This window comes from Fomitiporia mediterranea, assembly GCF_000271605.1.
Source record: "Fomitiporia mediterranea MF3/22 unplaced genomic scaffold FOMMEscaffold_4, whole genome shotgun sequence".
Lineage (NCBI taxonomy): Eukaryota > Fungi > Basidiomycota > Agaricomycetes > Hymenochaetales > Hymenochaetaceae > Fomitiporia > Fomitiporia mediterranea.
In genome coordinates this window covers 3,864,868-3,879,318 of record NW_006760389.1, presented here as the reverse complement: position 1 = coordinate 3,879,318, position 14,451 = coordinate 3,864,868, and the positions used below count along the sequence as shown (strand labels likewise).

The following is a 14,451-nucleotide window of genomic DNA, read 5'->3' as shown; positions in this document are numbered from 1 at the left end:
GAATGTTACAAACTTACAAACGAACAAAGTGTACAAACACCTATGCAGCCTGGTACACAATTAAAAACAGTATCACAAACTGATAACAATAGAAAACAAATGTCTGATATACTATACATGAACATGGTTAGTGTACTTAGATACATTGCAGACTGTACACAGCCAGATATAGCATTTGCAACAAATCAGTTAGCAAAATACCTTAATGACCCCAGTATGGAGTATTATCTGGCACTTAAACATTGTTACATGTACTTAAAAACTATGAACAATGTCTGGCTCCAACTCGGCAGCACAAATCAATCAATATTGAACAGCTATACAGATGCAGACAGTATGATGCAAGAAGGGTATCATGCAATATTAGGATATGCATTTTACTTGAGCAATTCATTAGTTTTGTGGTCAAGTAAAAGACAAACACTGGTGGCAAATTCAATGTATGAAGCTGAATTAATAGCTCTTACAAGAGGAACACAGGAAGCAATCGCACTTACTCATTTAGCTGAAGAGATTCTGTAGGTCTCTGATGCACCAATTAATATCTTTTGCAATAACGATGCTGTTATACAAACAGTTACATTGGACGAACTCAAATATTCGGAACAAACAAAGCATTTAGATCATAAGAAAGATTTTATTAAATGCTACATTGAGTTAGAGTACATAAATGCGAAATACATACAGACAAACAATCAACAAGCAGATATATTAACTAAAGTGCTACATGTACCACAAGTCAAACATCTTACCAGTTTACTCGGACTAGTAAGAGTTTGAAGGGGAGTATTATGAGATGATTAGTTCATCAACAGACAAACCACGAGACAATGACTTCATAATGTCTCAGTTAGAATACATACAATATAAGGACAAAAGACACTGAGCAATCAATCGTCACCTCACCCCTTGTCTATGCGTGCCCCCCTTAAGTTCTCCCTCTCAACAGCCTCATTGTGAGTCTTGTCAGTTGGCTACAAGTAAGATTCTGCCACTCAAATATATGCTTTCACTGTTCCACCCTCTCCTAGCAGACCCTCATCAGATTGGTCCCTGGATTCTAGGAGAAGGTATTAAGAAGAGTGTGTGTGGTTGTACTAGAGTTATGTGTGTTGTGCATCATTGTGAGTCTGGTTAGCTGTCTACAATTAAGGTTCTGCTACTCAAGAATATACTTTACTATACCACTTCAAGCAGATTATCTACAGACTTGCTCTTGCTCATAACCTTTCTGCCACTCATTGTGATCTTAAGCTAGTGTCTAGAAACAAGCTGTAGAAGCCCCTACTATCCTATTTCTCAAATTGTTCAAGGAGAATACTATCTTAGTACTATTACTAAGATCAAGAGCTACTATACAATTACTCCACCAGAACACTGTCAAGAAACAAGCTGTAAGGAACTACTGTCCTAGTCCTGAAATTGTGCAAGGAAGCACTATCTTGATACTACTACTAATATCTGGAACTGTAGCATAATTCTCTTTAGGAGCTGTAGGTTCTACACTGACAGATAGTGTCTACTTTTAGTACAACAGACATTACAATCAAGCTGTCAACTACAGTGTATTTGTTGTATGCTTATTGTACCTACTGTAATGTGTATCTCTCTATTGTTAAGGTGTTTGTCAAAACTGTCTATTCCTTACTATGCTATCTCTTGCTCTGTTACTGTCTAGTGTCTACTGTTATTGTCTACTGTCTACTAAGAGTATAAAGTCCCTTTCCCTTCCCTTCCTGTTTCCTAGGGTATAAAGCCCCTTTTCTAGTCATGGACCTAGTTAGGGTACTAAGCCCCTACTAGTGTCAATTCCAGTCCTAAACATATAGGGCCTCTGCTAGCATCACCTCCTGTTTCCTAGAGTATAAAGTCCCTTTTCCAGTTGTGGACCTAGTTAGGGTACCAAGCCCCTACTAGTGTCAATCCCAGTCCTGAATGTCTAGAGCCTCTACTAGCATCACCTCCAGTCCCAGACCTAGCCAGAGTATCAAGCCCCTGCTAGTGTCATTCCTAGTCACAGACCTAGTCAGAGATTATACTCTACTAGTGTTATCCAGTCCTTTCCTGTCCTGTCCTATCCTGTCCTGTCCTGTCCTGTCCTGTCTTGTCCTGTCCTGTCCCCCTCATGAATGGACCCCCTGTTGCCTCTACATACTCTGTTTTACCTACACACTACCTGAACTCTCATCACCCCTAGAATTGGCACATTAATTTTGTCAACCTGGCCCTTCTACTCCTCCTAGTACTAACACACACCTGAGGATAGCTGTTCACTTCTCAACCATGTGTTTCAATCATTTTTTTCCTCCCCCAAGTAACAAGTGCTAGCATAACTGAAGAGTTGTTGAGTTCTCTTTATCATACACCCTAACTTTCACACTCCTTTTCACTTACACTACCAAAGAGATTAGATCACCTCTGACACTCAGCCTACTGTTAGTCAAACAAGACCTTCTCAGTTGTCTTCTCCTTATCTGTAGTGACACTGTACTTACTAAACCTGTTAGGTATCATTTATGTGTTCCTTACAGTACTGTTTAATGTCTCAACCATGTGTTTTGGTCAATGTCTCAGTTGTCTTCTCCTTATCTACAGTAACACTGTACTCACTAGACCTGTTGAGTATCATTCACACGTTCCTAGTAGTACAGTTTCACATCTCAACCATGTGTACTCCTTGTCCCTGTCCTTGTCTCTGTACATTTTCATTAATGAGTTAAAGCCTTCCTAGGCTGGTTACTATATGTTCCTCTTCAACAGCTTGCTTTAACTTGTATCTGTCTTAGAGATACCATTTCCACCAACTCTGTCAAAAGTCCTTGTCCTCATACATTTTCATTGATGAGTCAAAGCCTTCCTAGGCTGGTAACTATGTGTTCCCTCTTACTATACTTCCCTTGCCTCTTCATTAATCCTTCCCTACCTTTTGATGAGTTGAAGCCTTCTTAAACTTGTGACTGTGTGTTCCTTATTGTCTGTCCTTACCCTTTTGTATTTCACCTCCCCCCCCCTTTACTATATCCTTTCCTTTGTCTCTCCATTAATCACTTCCCTACCCCCCCCCCTTTTATTTCTTCAGAGTAGGGAAGAGTGTAACCTCTGAGGTTACACACATGACTTTAGTTAAGTATATAAAGGGCTATTTGTAGACACTTAGAGATTATCTTCATACTTGCTCCTGTACTTAGGTCAACCTCTCCAATCCCAGGTCTTTGCCTGTTCTGTGTTCTTGAGTGAGGCTCCAGCCTTTACAACAGGCTGTGGAAAGCTCAAGTCTACATACAGCTAGCAATGACATGGAATAAATTATATATTAATATTTTTTCACTGCCTACAGTCTCTAGAAAATAAGTATACAGGTCTATGTAATCATGGGTGAACTATTTATAAAAATAGAGCTGGTAATTATGTTGTGATGCATCTGTAGATGTGTAACCCTTCTTTTTAATATCTGTGGAATAGTGCTGCCTACAAATCAGTACCATAATAAACAAAATATTAAAAATGAGGATAGAAATAATTAGTTTATACACTGTGTTATTCTTCAACCTGCTTTGGAAAATTCACAGAAGTTGTATAGATTATCTGTCTTCTTCTCTTTGCTTTTAGTACTTAGCACCAATCCCTTACTCTGTAGTGCAGAAGAATGTATTGAAGATTGAGAGGCATGTGTCAGGTGATGAAATTTGCAATGCACAGAGAGATTGGCAGGAATATAGCATGTGAAAGAGTAGAAGCAAGGGGAGCATTGTGGTTTGGACCAGGAGGCAGGAGTGCAGGTATAGATAAAATACTGAAAGCAAAACCTGGATACTATACCACCCCTGTGCTTTGGTAAGCTGACATTACGTTCAAGGCAAGAAATAATAATATTTACTTTGTACACCCTTGCAATCCAGAGCACAGCACACGTAGTCATGTAGAATACTTAGTAAAGAAAAACCTCCATTCCTGGCTACCCACCTATTAGGTTCTAACATAAGTACAATGATATACCAACCTCCGTCTACTCTCTAATGTTAATACCAGGCCTCCTTCAACTTCTTCCCCCTAACAATCGGCCTCGTCACCAAAATGGCCACACTCAACCCCGCGATCGTCAACACTAATTGAAGTTTATTGAACTCCTCGCTCAATACATCAAAAGTATGACTCGGTGCAACGCGCGAAAGGAAAAGGTCAGGTCCGCCATGCGCAAGGACGAGAGAGGTGGATTCGAGGAGAGAGGGTGAGGTGCTTATTTTTTTAGTGCTGAGGATCTATAGAACGTTAGTGAAAGAGCACCACCTAAGATCAAATTTTAAACTAAAAGTTGAGAAGATCAAGGACGTACATGATAATTATGTGAAATAACTCGTCTCGAGTCATCCGGAATAATTGGATCATACTGGACAAGCCACTCCTCCTGGTCTTGTGCTGTCACTTTTCGCTTCGGCCTCCGCGGATCGAATATCCTACGAGGGAAGGTTTGTATTTGACCTTTATTGTTCGCAACTAAATCATGATACATCATTCAGAAGCGCCTGAGTGGAAAGTTGGTAACGAAGGACGAACCGACAAGATCTTTAGTTGCGATTCCGAATTTCGTTGACGTTGTCGTGAGTGCGGTAACACCATAGGGGAAGATGAACGTCTGTTCGTAATACATGCCCTCCGCGGTTCTATTAGAATATATAGACGTTTCCGAGCTATTAGGAGAAAAGTTAGCAATAACACCCCGGATACTTTCATAGATACCCGGAAACGAGCGTACCTCTTCGTTTTGTCGTTCACACCCTTTCCTTCATAGAATTCCACAGAAACGACTCGGTATCCTTTAGACTGGGCAGAAGATACGATCTCTTCATCATAATAAATATATAACAACCAATTTTCCGTAAACGCAACTTTCACGTCGCACGCGCCATGCGCAGAAGGGATAGTCGAACGATACAAGATCGAGCCCTTCGCACCATCAACCAGATAAACACCGCAAGTCGGAGGAACACCGTCTCCTCCCTGAGAACGTGTCACATAACCAACCAAGTGGGGAATGAGGTATTTATAGAGTGTACTTCGGTCACTGAGCACCTTACCAAATGATGCTATGGGCTCTGCAGGTGGGCGTCGGAAGGTAGCGACAACCGTTTCACCGGGCGAGAAAAGCGTTGTCCATATTGAATAGGCGGTGAACTTGCCAGTGAAGGACGGCTCCGAGCTGACTTGGTGACCGAGGACACGGCCAGGTGCGAGTAACGGGAAGTATAGCTTCGGAGCAATTGTTTGGAAAGCCTTGCGTGTCTCGTCATTATCAGGGAAGAGGTACACCTGTAATGTAATGGTAAGATAAATGACAAGAAACGCTGAGAGCCGTGAGTCGCGTACCTGCAAGAACTTGTCTAGTAATACGACAATTTTATCATCTCCGCGTAGCATGAACACGTCAATCGATTCTCCAGAGATGATGTCTACACCTTGTAGTATATCTTCGGAAGATGATTTGCCTTCAGCATCTTCACCAGTGAGAGCGTCAATATGAAAGGCAACGGTATCAACAAGCTCCTGTATGAGTTCATTAGTGATGCTTGCACTGTTCCTGATATTCGATTAGACTTACATTGTCTGCTATTCGTTGGGTAATCAATACCACCCTCGGCGAGTCGCCATCATTAACGGTACGCGTGGCGAACAACCTCAAAGGAACATGGTGTCCACCGACTTTCGCTGCCCATCCAAGTCCGAGCAACCTACTCCACACGATCGCACCACTGGCTGAGTCGATGCCGTATACAACACCACGACGTGTCGCAGCCACGATAAGTTTGCGGAAACCGAATTCATCACGTTCCAGCTCAGTACTGTTCGACGAGACCTTTGCCGAGGTCGTTGCCGTGGTGTAAGAGCCAGTTGCAAATCGCCGAACGAAGGCCAATAAATAACTCGGGAAATCCTAGTCCATGGTAAATCAATATCAGTTGTACCCAGCTTTCGGAAGATGTAGAATTTCACTAACCTTCGCATCCTGGACTTGGCGGGTGACACGCCCGACAAAACTCTCCTCACCGTCGCCAACATGTGTCGCAATCGTCTTCCTCTCTGGTAACTCGATAAATTCTGCGAGTTCGACTTCCGACAGTGCTTCCTCACGGGTCCATTGCGCCCGGTCATGCTGCCACAGCTGTACCGCACCAGTGCTTGTGACTAGGACGAAGCGACCGATGATCATATTATCAGAAGGCTGAGCTGCATCCATGGCAGCCTAAAGAACAATGAGTAAACATGTATGGCTGGAAAAGAGGGCAAGACGAACATGTGCGATAATACCATGAGAATTCGAATCGAATGGGAGTGTGTAACCCCTCACCATTCCCTTTCCGCTCGCAGCATGAGGTGCGAAGACATGCGCTGAAGCGGTCTTACCATAAAGAATAAATATCAGTTAGTTACCAAACGAAGGGTACAAGGCATACCCTCAACACATGCGACCAGAATACCCGTCCGATATAGACTTTGTTATCTTTATCAAGGCCTCCGGAGTATATTGATTCAGTATAGCGATCCGAGGATGACTACAACACAACGCTTCATCAACAGAGGCCTTCATAAGTAACGAAACATTCCCCACAGATTCATCGAACTCATAGACTAAAGAAATGCCTTGACTATTCCTATCAAGCTTGAGCGCCATTCCTGTACCATCCGTCTCAAGCGCGACAAAATGTCCGTGTTCATTCAAGCCTATGTTTAAGATAGACTTAAAGGTAGCCCCCTTGAGAGCTTTTGGTTGACCCTTGAGTGCTGGTGCAAGAGAAGCAAAGCGAATTTGGCTTTGTCCGTCTTCAAGCCATACGATGTACGGATTATCGTCAGTATCATCGGACAATACGAGGAAGTCGGTGAGCCCATTTCGTATATTTGAAGGAATGTGGACTGTTGCGAGTTCTTCTCCGGTATCCGCGGAAAGAGCAGTGACGTGTAGAGAATACGATGCCGTGGATTTGGCAAGTCCCACGACAAAAGCTGTTGATGACGTACGTGCTATGCGAGAATAGACAACAGCCGACCTACGAAGGCGTTTATCACGTCAATATTGAAGTTTGGGAAAGCTTCCAGGCAATGACTGACGCTCGGTCCCCTGATGCCCATTCCCACTTCACACGCCCGGTGGCAGCATCAATGCGACGAACAGTATAACCATTCGTAAGAGCAAATACATCGGAGCTAGAATCTGGTTTTGTTGCATTCGCATCCGCAAAGACAAGATGAACACCGACATCCACGGGTTCGAAAAGATGCCCGGCTTCAGGCGCGTGAAGACGTCGTTCAGCCAGTAGGTCGCCCGTAGTCGTATCAAATGCACGGAATGTCGAACCTCCAGGACCAGAAAGTGATACGACGACTGAAAGGCCGTCAATTTCTCCAGAGATAAAAGAAAGTCACATAATAAACGCACAATTTCCAAACGCTCGGAAGTTGACAATCGGGTCCCCATGGTCAAACCCATACCTCCAAGCTATACAAAACTTTCTCAGTTACATTCTGCTGAGACACTTCAGAAACATACTGATGTTTCCTGCTACCGCATCCAACGCTGCCAGTACATTCGAACTTGTTGCACTCAATACCACACTCTTCGTACTTCGCCTCCCGGTGCCTGCATTAAATCGGTGGAAAGTGGGCGCGAGACTTTGGGAGTGAGTAAACGGAACGCCGATAAACGGTTTGTGCCAATCGACAACGCCAGCTTCGGAGGCATGCAAAGCATAGACAGCAGACAATAGCCAGAATATGACGAATAGTAAGCCGTGCACGAGCATGTTTTGAGCCGAATCTGCGGGCTGATCCTACAGCAGGTCTAGGACACAACGTTCAAAACCACTTTCGAGTACACAGGTGACCAAAATCAAGTCCTTACGAACGCTCCCAACCTCCTCAATCTAGTTAGCGCTCCTACCCTGATTAATAGACGATACAGGACAAGTGCAAGTTGTCGAACACAGCTGTCAGGCACTGAGGCAACGCGTCAAAAGACGCGTCTGCAATAGTTTCCATTATAGTATATTAGTCTCACGCTATATTTACTTTCAATCTTAAATCTTAAAATTCAAACGGATCTATCCATCCAACTTTGAATTACCTGTCAGTCTACCTACCTACCACCCGAGTGTCCGCCACTCTTGGGGATAAAAGCATCCGTTACTAGGATATCTGAATCTCTACTCCTACTGGCCAGGCATTGCGAGCCCGCAAGGTTGGGCTTGTCTTGTTCCTTATGAGGAGGAAATTGACCTACGTAAAAGAACAATCAGCACTCTAGAGGTTGACGTTCAACTCTGATGAATGGCGACTAGTATCATAATTCAGTCCTATTCACGCTATGATGCCCTTGTCTATGAGCGTTTAGACTGCCTGCAAATGAAGGAGAGACAGCCGATATAACGCCTCTGTCGTCACTGCACCTCTTCCCCGCTCCCCGCCCTCACTCTCCCGTCTGCCACGGATTGATAGTGCTTCATCTCCTCAAACCATCCATGTCTCTGTCCCTAGCTTTGACTTTGCTCAGGAAGCTGCTTCACGTTTGTCGACAATGGGCAGGCTGTGCATTGCCTCTTCTGCTTAGATTGTTCTCTGTGATTGGACGATACCTTGATCCGCGTCGATTTAGTCGTGATACAGGTTCCACGAAGAAGGACGGTGCGCCCTTCGAAATCGACGAAGGTCAAATATCTCACTGTAATGGCGACAAGGCCAGAAGAATTCAACTTTTCGTATCAGACAATGCTGCAGTATATGCATACTCTTCCGTTCCTTCCATGCCTGCTACACCACCCGCCGCACGAGTGCATCATACCAGCAGGTCTATGGACACATCCATACCATTTCCTGGGTCATCAACTAATGCTCCTGATGATTCTACTGGACCATTATCGGGAGTTGATAGAGAGACTTACTACGACTTGCCGTTGGAAGTGGTTATAGCAAACTCGTTCAGAGAAAGTTCTGTTATGGAAGGCGTTTTGCCTGCAGAACCTGTTTCAGTGCGAATATCAATTTCAAAGCCATTGGAGCCCATTGCTCCGTCCGCAAGCCCACGGTACAATCGGAATACAGCAATGTTCGTTGTTTGTTGTTATGTCATTTCAGCGTTGCTCACTTCATATCAGAAAATATAATGGAGGACCTTGGGTGTTCAAACCTCTCAAAACTTATGATGTATATAAGTTAGTGCGGGCTATTCCTTCGGGAATGAACAACTTACTGTATTTGTCATAGGAACCGAGACGTTTGTCAATGGAAATATTACATTCATCCGGATGGCCAGCCATACTATCTATTGGAGAAGTGTGGTGGACAAAAGCTTTCGTATTTGACGGAAGCAGATCTACAGGACGATTCTATTATAGAGGAGATTGAGGCCTTCATGCAGGAAGTCGAGAGCCATGCCGCAAATTTTGATTGGAGTCGAGGCATTCCAGAAAACGTTGAGGTTGTCCTTAAGATTGACGATGACAGATGGAGCTACTACATGGTTGACTTGGATCAACGCTGTGTCTTTTGGCTAGATGATTACGATATGAGTACTGCATTGGGCGAACGTTGTGGCGTAGAATCATTGGATCATTTTCGTAGGTCTATATTTTCGTCTTCGAAGAACGAATTTTATCTAGCTGTCATCTACGATCAGGAAGTCAGCTCGATTTCGAGTTTTGGCAGCACATCGAATATTTCCCTGACCACCGCAAGATTTGTCCTGATATTTTCAATGAAGTAACGGGAATACTCAATTATTGGAGGATTGGTGTGTTCCGGTGTTCTCAAATTCCGTCTTGCTAAGCTAACAATAGGAGCATTCTAGAGGTCATGACTTCTGGCGATTCTACTGCCCCATACGATTCCGACGAACTTGACGCGCTTGTACTATCAGTCAATCATCTTCGTTGTACGTATTTAATCATAGTTGTGTCGATGTTGACTGTTGAGTTGCATCCTCGCTTTAGCCGTCTACGACTCTGGTGGTTGTGCCTATGCTATTGCGGGTGTCGGTGAGAAATTTTTTCTTTTACAACAATTATTATCACTGATTCTGGCAACAGCTCGCATTATGGGTCTCACTTGTCCGTAATATTGTCAGAGTGTAATTGAAACAGCGACAAATTGTTCCTTAGGTAATGTGCAGCAGCTGAACTTCTACGGCTTCAACGGAGCTCGCATTCCGATTGAACGTGATGGACTTATAAAATTTCTGTCTCTGCTTCTCTTCCATGCTCCAGAGGCCTATTTATCCGGTAAATTAATTGTTCTGACCTACTTACGAACTCTTATTCAATTCAATTAGGTCTCGAAGAAATATGGGTAGATGGTGCAATAAGGGACTATAGATGGAGAAAGTATCAGGTAAGAGGCAAAATTCCCTGTAGTAGGTATTGACGGCTCAATTTGATCTTATATCCCTTGTCTATTCTTTCATTGATACTTTGGGCCACCCGTTGTTGCAGATCAAGCTTGAGAATGACCGGCAAAAGTTGACCGTCACGGTCGGTTCAAGGCTTTTTACCTTCATCTGTTTGGGACTTAAATTATGCTCAGTCAACTGTATTGCTAGCTGTAAACGTCTCACTCCTCAGCTCACCGATTTTCGTGTCAAAAGGCGATAGTACGGGCCTGTGGAAATCACCAGCTGCATACGCAAGTCAAATTTCGATAGTTGCAAGTGTTTGCAGCATTTTCCTCAGTGTTCTCCTTGCATGGCACATGCACAAATACAAAGCATCTGAAAATGTGCGTATCTGTCTAACCCACACACTACTTAATCTAACTATTGCGGATCTGCATTTTTCGCAGGCAAGTCATTTTTTCAGGGGGTTCGAGCAGGCCAGGCTGGAGAGAATCGCGATACAACTCAGTTTACCCTTTGCGTTGCTCATATGGGCGTAAGTGTTTGCTCTATTCAATTGTTTCTACTAAGCATTGTCCCCTTTTAGTATGATTGCTTTTTTGGCTTCGATCATTTTGTCTTGCTTCATTGTAGTTGATGGGACGCCAAGTCTGTCTGAACAAATGGTGTATAGTGTAATATGGATCTGTACTCTTTTCCTCCTCTTTTGGATCTGGAATAACCGTGATAACTGGGGGATTAAGAGTGCACAAGATTATGAGACGGGCGCTATGATTTGGGCCAGTACGCATTCACATTTTGTTATGATTTTGTCTTCTCTGGTTGACCTGTCTATGCCGATAGATTCAACAGCTATTAATACGTAGTTTTTTTTTGTTTACCAAGGGTTACACTTTTCCCAAACAACAATCATACACAGACTTATTGGGTGGATTGTAAAATATGGTTTAATTGATATTGGACCCCAGTATATGAACATATTTGCAAAATATTCGCACCACTATGTAGCCTACACATTATCGATACTGCATACAACCTAGGAGGTCGTAACAGAATGAATCAAGATATAAAGAATAAAGAATTCATAAGCTGCAATGAACGAAGCATGTAGCATGTTAAACAAAGGAAATTCTATCTCTATTGAATCGAAATGTGTCGGAATATCTGAATGACAGACACGAATCATTTCTCCCGAAGACTAAGTGCCTCAGCCAAACTAAGCTCAAGCGCCAACTTCAAATCCGCATCCATCTCTTCATCCGCACCTCCTTTCGTGGGCATGGAAGGCCCTGCACTAACCGTACCACCGGACTCCGCCTCACGGTGCATACGCAGCGTCTCAGAAAGCAACGAAGGCCCAGACGACGTAGCAGGACCTGAAACGCTTCTTCTAGCTGGGATACTGGCCACGGGGACAGTAGTCACGGGAGATGGTAACGCTGCTGAAGAGGAACCAGCAACTTTAAGTGGGGAGCTCCAAGATCCTGAAGCGGAAGCTGGAGATGCACGAGGAAGAGAGGACGAGCTTGAAGCACTAGACCCCATTATTGGAAAATGTTCTGCATCGTCCAGTGAAGGTGGTACGAGTCTTCGAGGAGGTATGCCGAGACCGAGAGGGCTTGAGCCAATACCTCCTTCACTTGATGATTGACGTGGCAGTGACGGAGATGCTCTTACGCTCGTAGGTGAAGCCGATGGTGAAGATGAAGGTCCCAATGGCGGAGAAACATCCGACGTAGAGTGACCTTCGGAGCGCGAGCTCGACCGAGACGCCAAAGGTGCCGAAGAGGCATCCTCGAAATCGGCATCGAACACACTTTCTTCGGCTTGCGTCTGGTGCGCTGCTTCGTCACGGCTAACCATAAGGACATACTGTAGAGCCTCGTGTTCATCGAGACCTAGACCTACAAGGGCTGCATGGTGTGCACGACGACGCTCATGAGTGCGCCTTTCGGAAGCTTGCACGTCTTCGACGGCCTTTCGCGACTCTGATATATCCTGAGCCAGCTCAATTCTCTCTAGATAAAATATTTTAAGAATTTTATAGCGGACCAATCAACAGAATCATTACTTACTATGCCACTTTGCATTACGGACCTTTCCGGTTCCTCTCTTCGACGTAGCCAGCGGCTTATGCGGACGCACAGGCTTTGCTTCCCACGCCAAAATCCGTTCACCGACGGCAACAAGTAACAGATCTTTCTCCAGTATAATTTGTTTTACCGCTGTTGCGGTCGTGCTTGGCCGCGGAATAGGACTCGGAAACTCGCGAAGCAGGTTCAGCGTAAGGATATTGTATACCTTGGTCGCACCACGCGTGGTGCCAATTGCGACAACATAAGGATTACAAGCAATAGCCGAGATGCCAGCACCGTCTGAGCTTGCATCGAGCCGGCGAAACGATGAGACTTCTTGTCCTGCTTCAGGAGTTGGCGACCAATCAAAGAGGGACAGACGACCAAGAGAATCTCCCGCAAAGATGACAGTTTTCCCGCCCTCTGTAATAGATGCAAAGAAGGGTTTAATCGTCTGGATAGGACCGAGGGGACCGTCGCCGAAACGTATTACTTCATGTTGACCAGTAGCAAGGTTAACATTAACACGATAGAAGTGCGTATCACCTTGAAAATGAATGCCGAAAGACAGCTCCTCCGGAGCCGTGGAATTGTCTAGAAAGACGTGTGAAGCTTCCGTCTTCTCCTTCAAGGTGGGAATTCGAATGCTGGTGGGTACAACTTCTATCTGCGAGCCTTCGTCCTTGATAGACAAGCCGGTCCAGATAACTGTTGCACCGCTTTTCTTCGTAGCCAAAACGATTCCACGTTCAAGATTGGACAGGACATGGACGCATGCATCCGGGACAAGGCTTTGCTGATCCGTCAGTAAATAAATGCAACGTATATGCCTCCTGACATCCCAAACGCGCACTTCCCCGTCGGATCCGGCCGAGACAACAGCAGTGCTACCCCAGGCCATATCTAAAGCCAAATCTACTACTGGCCCTCTGTGTTCCTCGGGTAAGAAGCAGCGTTCAATTCTGGACGAAACGCGAGCCGACTCCATAACACGCATCACAGTGGCAAGTGCAACTACGCCATCGGCAAGGCCAAATGCAACTCGGACTGTCCAGCCTTCGCTCGTTACAGCGTACGAGGTCACGTTCGGTGTGAATTCAGCATTTGGATTTCCATTGCCAAGGCCAAAGCCGTCCCACGAAGTAATGTAACCTTTGAGCACTTTCCCGGAAAGTGGGAAGGAACGTGCAACGATACCGTATTGCAACGAGACTGAGAGTAGAGATGGTCCATAAGAACGATCGGACAAGAGGTATATAGCCATAACGGGAGAATAATGCGGCGTATGAGAGACCGTGCCGTTCCGGCAGCGCTCCCAGCGACTAATGACGTATATTAGCAATCCAATCCGTACCAGAGTTGAAACTCGAAGAAACATACCGAATCAGGTTGCATCGCAGGACAAATTCTCTTTTCCACGTGTCTTCACAGCGGCGTAGAAGGATACTTTGCGGCGAATTGGGGGTTTCCTCCCCCTCGCCTAAAAACTGGCATGCAAATGCAGTGTGCCAGGTGTTATCGTCGTCTATGTGTTCATGCAAGATCTTGCTTGCCCGTCCCAAGGCAAAAAGTGATGCTGGATCAAGGAATGCTGTGATATGCGTAAGCGACTCCGCTGGTATGGCGAGAATGTGCGGAGCGCCTTGCTCGCCACTGGCGGCATTGACGGAACGAGAGTGGGGATGGCCATGTTGACTAGATTTTGTGCGCGCAGAGAACTTGTGTAGCTGTAACTCGTCTTGTTCAGGAAGATGACCGCTGGTAGGGTTTATTTGCATAAAAATCACCGAGGATACAATACACGGGGTGTCGCAGATGCTGCTGCGACTTGTATGATAGTGGTTGGAAGCAAAGATGCAAAGGATGCTGGAACGGTAGACTCATACCATTCGGAAGCGTCGATCTTCCCGATATGGACAGTCCGCGAATAGGAAGGACTGCTCTATTATGTAATCCAGGAGGCTAGGTGGTACGCTTCACGGTAACATTATTCCGCAACCC

The 14,451-nt window shown here is 45.0% G+C and overlaps 3 protein-coding genes across 3 annotated transcripts; 1 reads left to right on the top strand and 2 right to left on the bottom strand.

Annotated features, from left to right (window-relative positions):
* Nucleotides 1-3,967: 3,967 nt before the first annotated feature.
* FOMMEDRAFT_105424 (DUF1620-domain-containing protein) lies at nt 3,968-7,834 on the bottom strand. The gene is made up of 13 exons (XM_007264921.1): nt 7,544-7,834; nt 7,433-7,492; nt 7,105-7,378; nt 6,605-7,043; nt 6,450-6,548; nt 6,290-6,394; nt 5,993-6,238; nt 5,597-5,929; nt 5,365-5,541; nt 4,754-5,307; nt 4,555-4,688; nt 4,334-4,494; nt 3,968-4,259 (listed from the first exon to the last, which is right to left on the bottom strand). Exons 1-13 carry the CDS (start codon nt 7,794-7,796, stop codon nt 4,020-4,022), a joined length of 3,075 nt encoding a protein of 1,024 aa, XP_007264983.1. The 5' UTR covers nt 7,797-7,834; the 3' UTR covers nt 3,968-4,019.
* Nucleotides 7,835-8,510: 676 nt separating this feature from the next.
* Nucleotides 8,511-11,241, top strand: FOMMEDRAFT_132895 (uncharacterized protein; the record flags this gene model as incomplete). The annotated part of the gene is made up of 13 exons (XM_007264920.1): nt 8,511-9,094; nt 9,144-9,200; nt 9,253-9,605; nt 9,665-9,778; nt 9,836-9,919; nt 9,978-10,022; nt 10,074-10,094; nt 10,146-10,265; nt 10,316-10,374; nt 10,476-10,514; nt 10,567-10,910; nt 10,962-11,098; nt 11,219-11,241. 13 exons carry the CDS (start codon nt 8,511-8,513, stop codon nt 11,239-11,241), a joined length of 1,980 nt encoding a protein of 659 aa, XP_007264982.1.
* A 316-nt stretch (nt 11,242-11,557) lies between these two features.
* Nucleotides 11,558-14,228, bottom strand: FOMMEDRAFT_166824 (uncharacterized protein; the record flags this gene model as incomplete). The annotated part of the gene is made up of 3 exons (XM_007264919.1): nt 11,558-12,393; nt 12,451-13,772; nt 13,831-14,228. The coding sequence occupies 3 exons, from the start codon at nt 14,226-14,228 to the stop codon at nt 11,558-11,560; spliced, it is 2,556 nt and encodes an 851-aa protein (XP_007264981.1).
* Between the last annotated feature and the right edge of the window lie 223 nt (nt 14,229-14,451).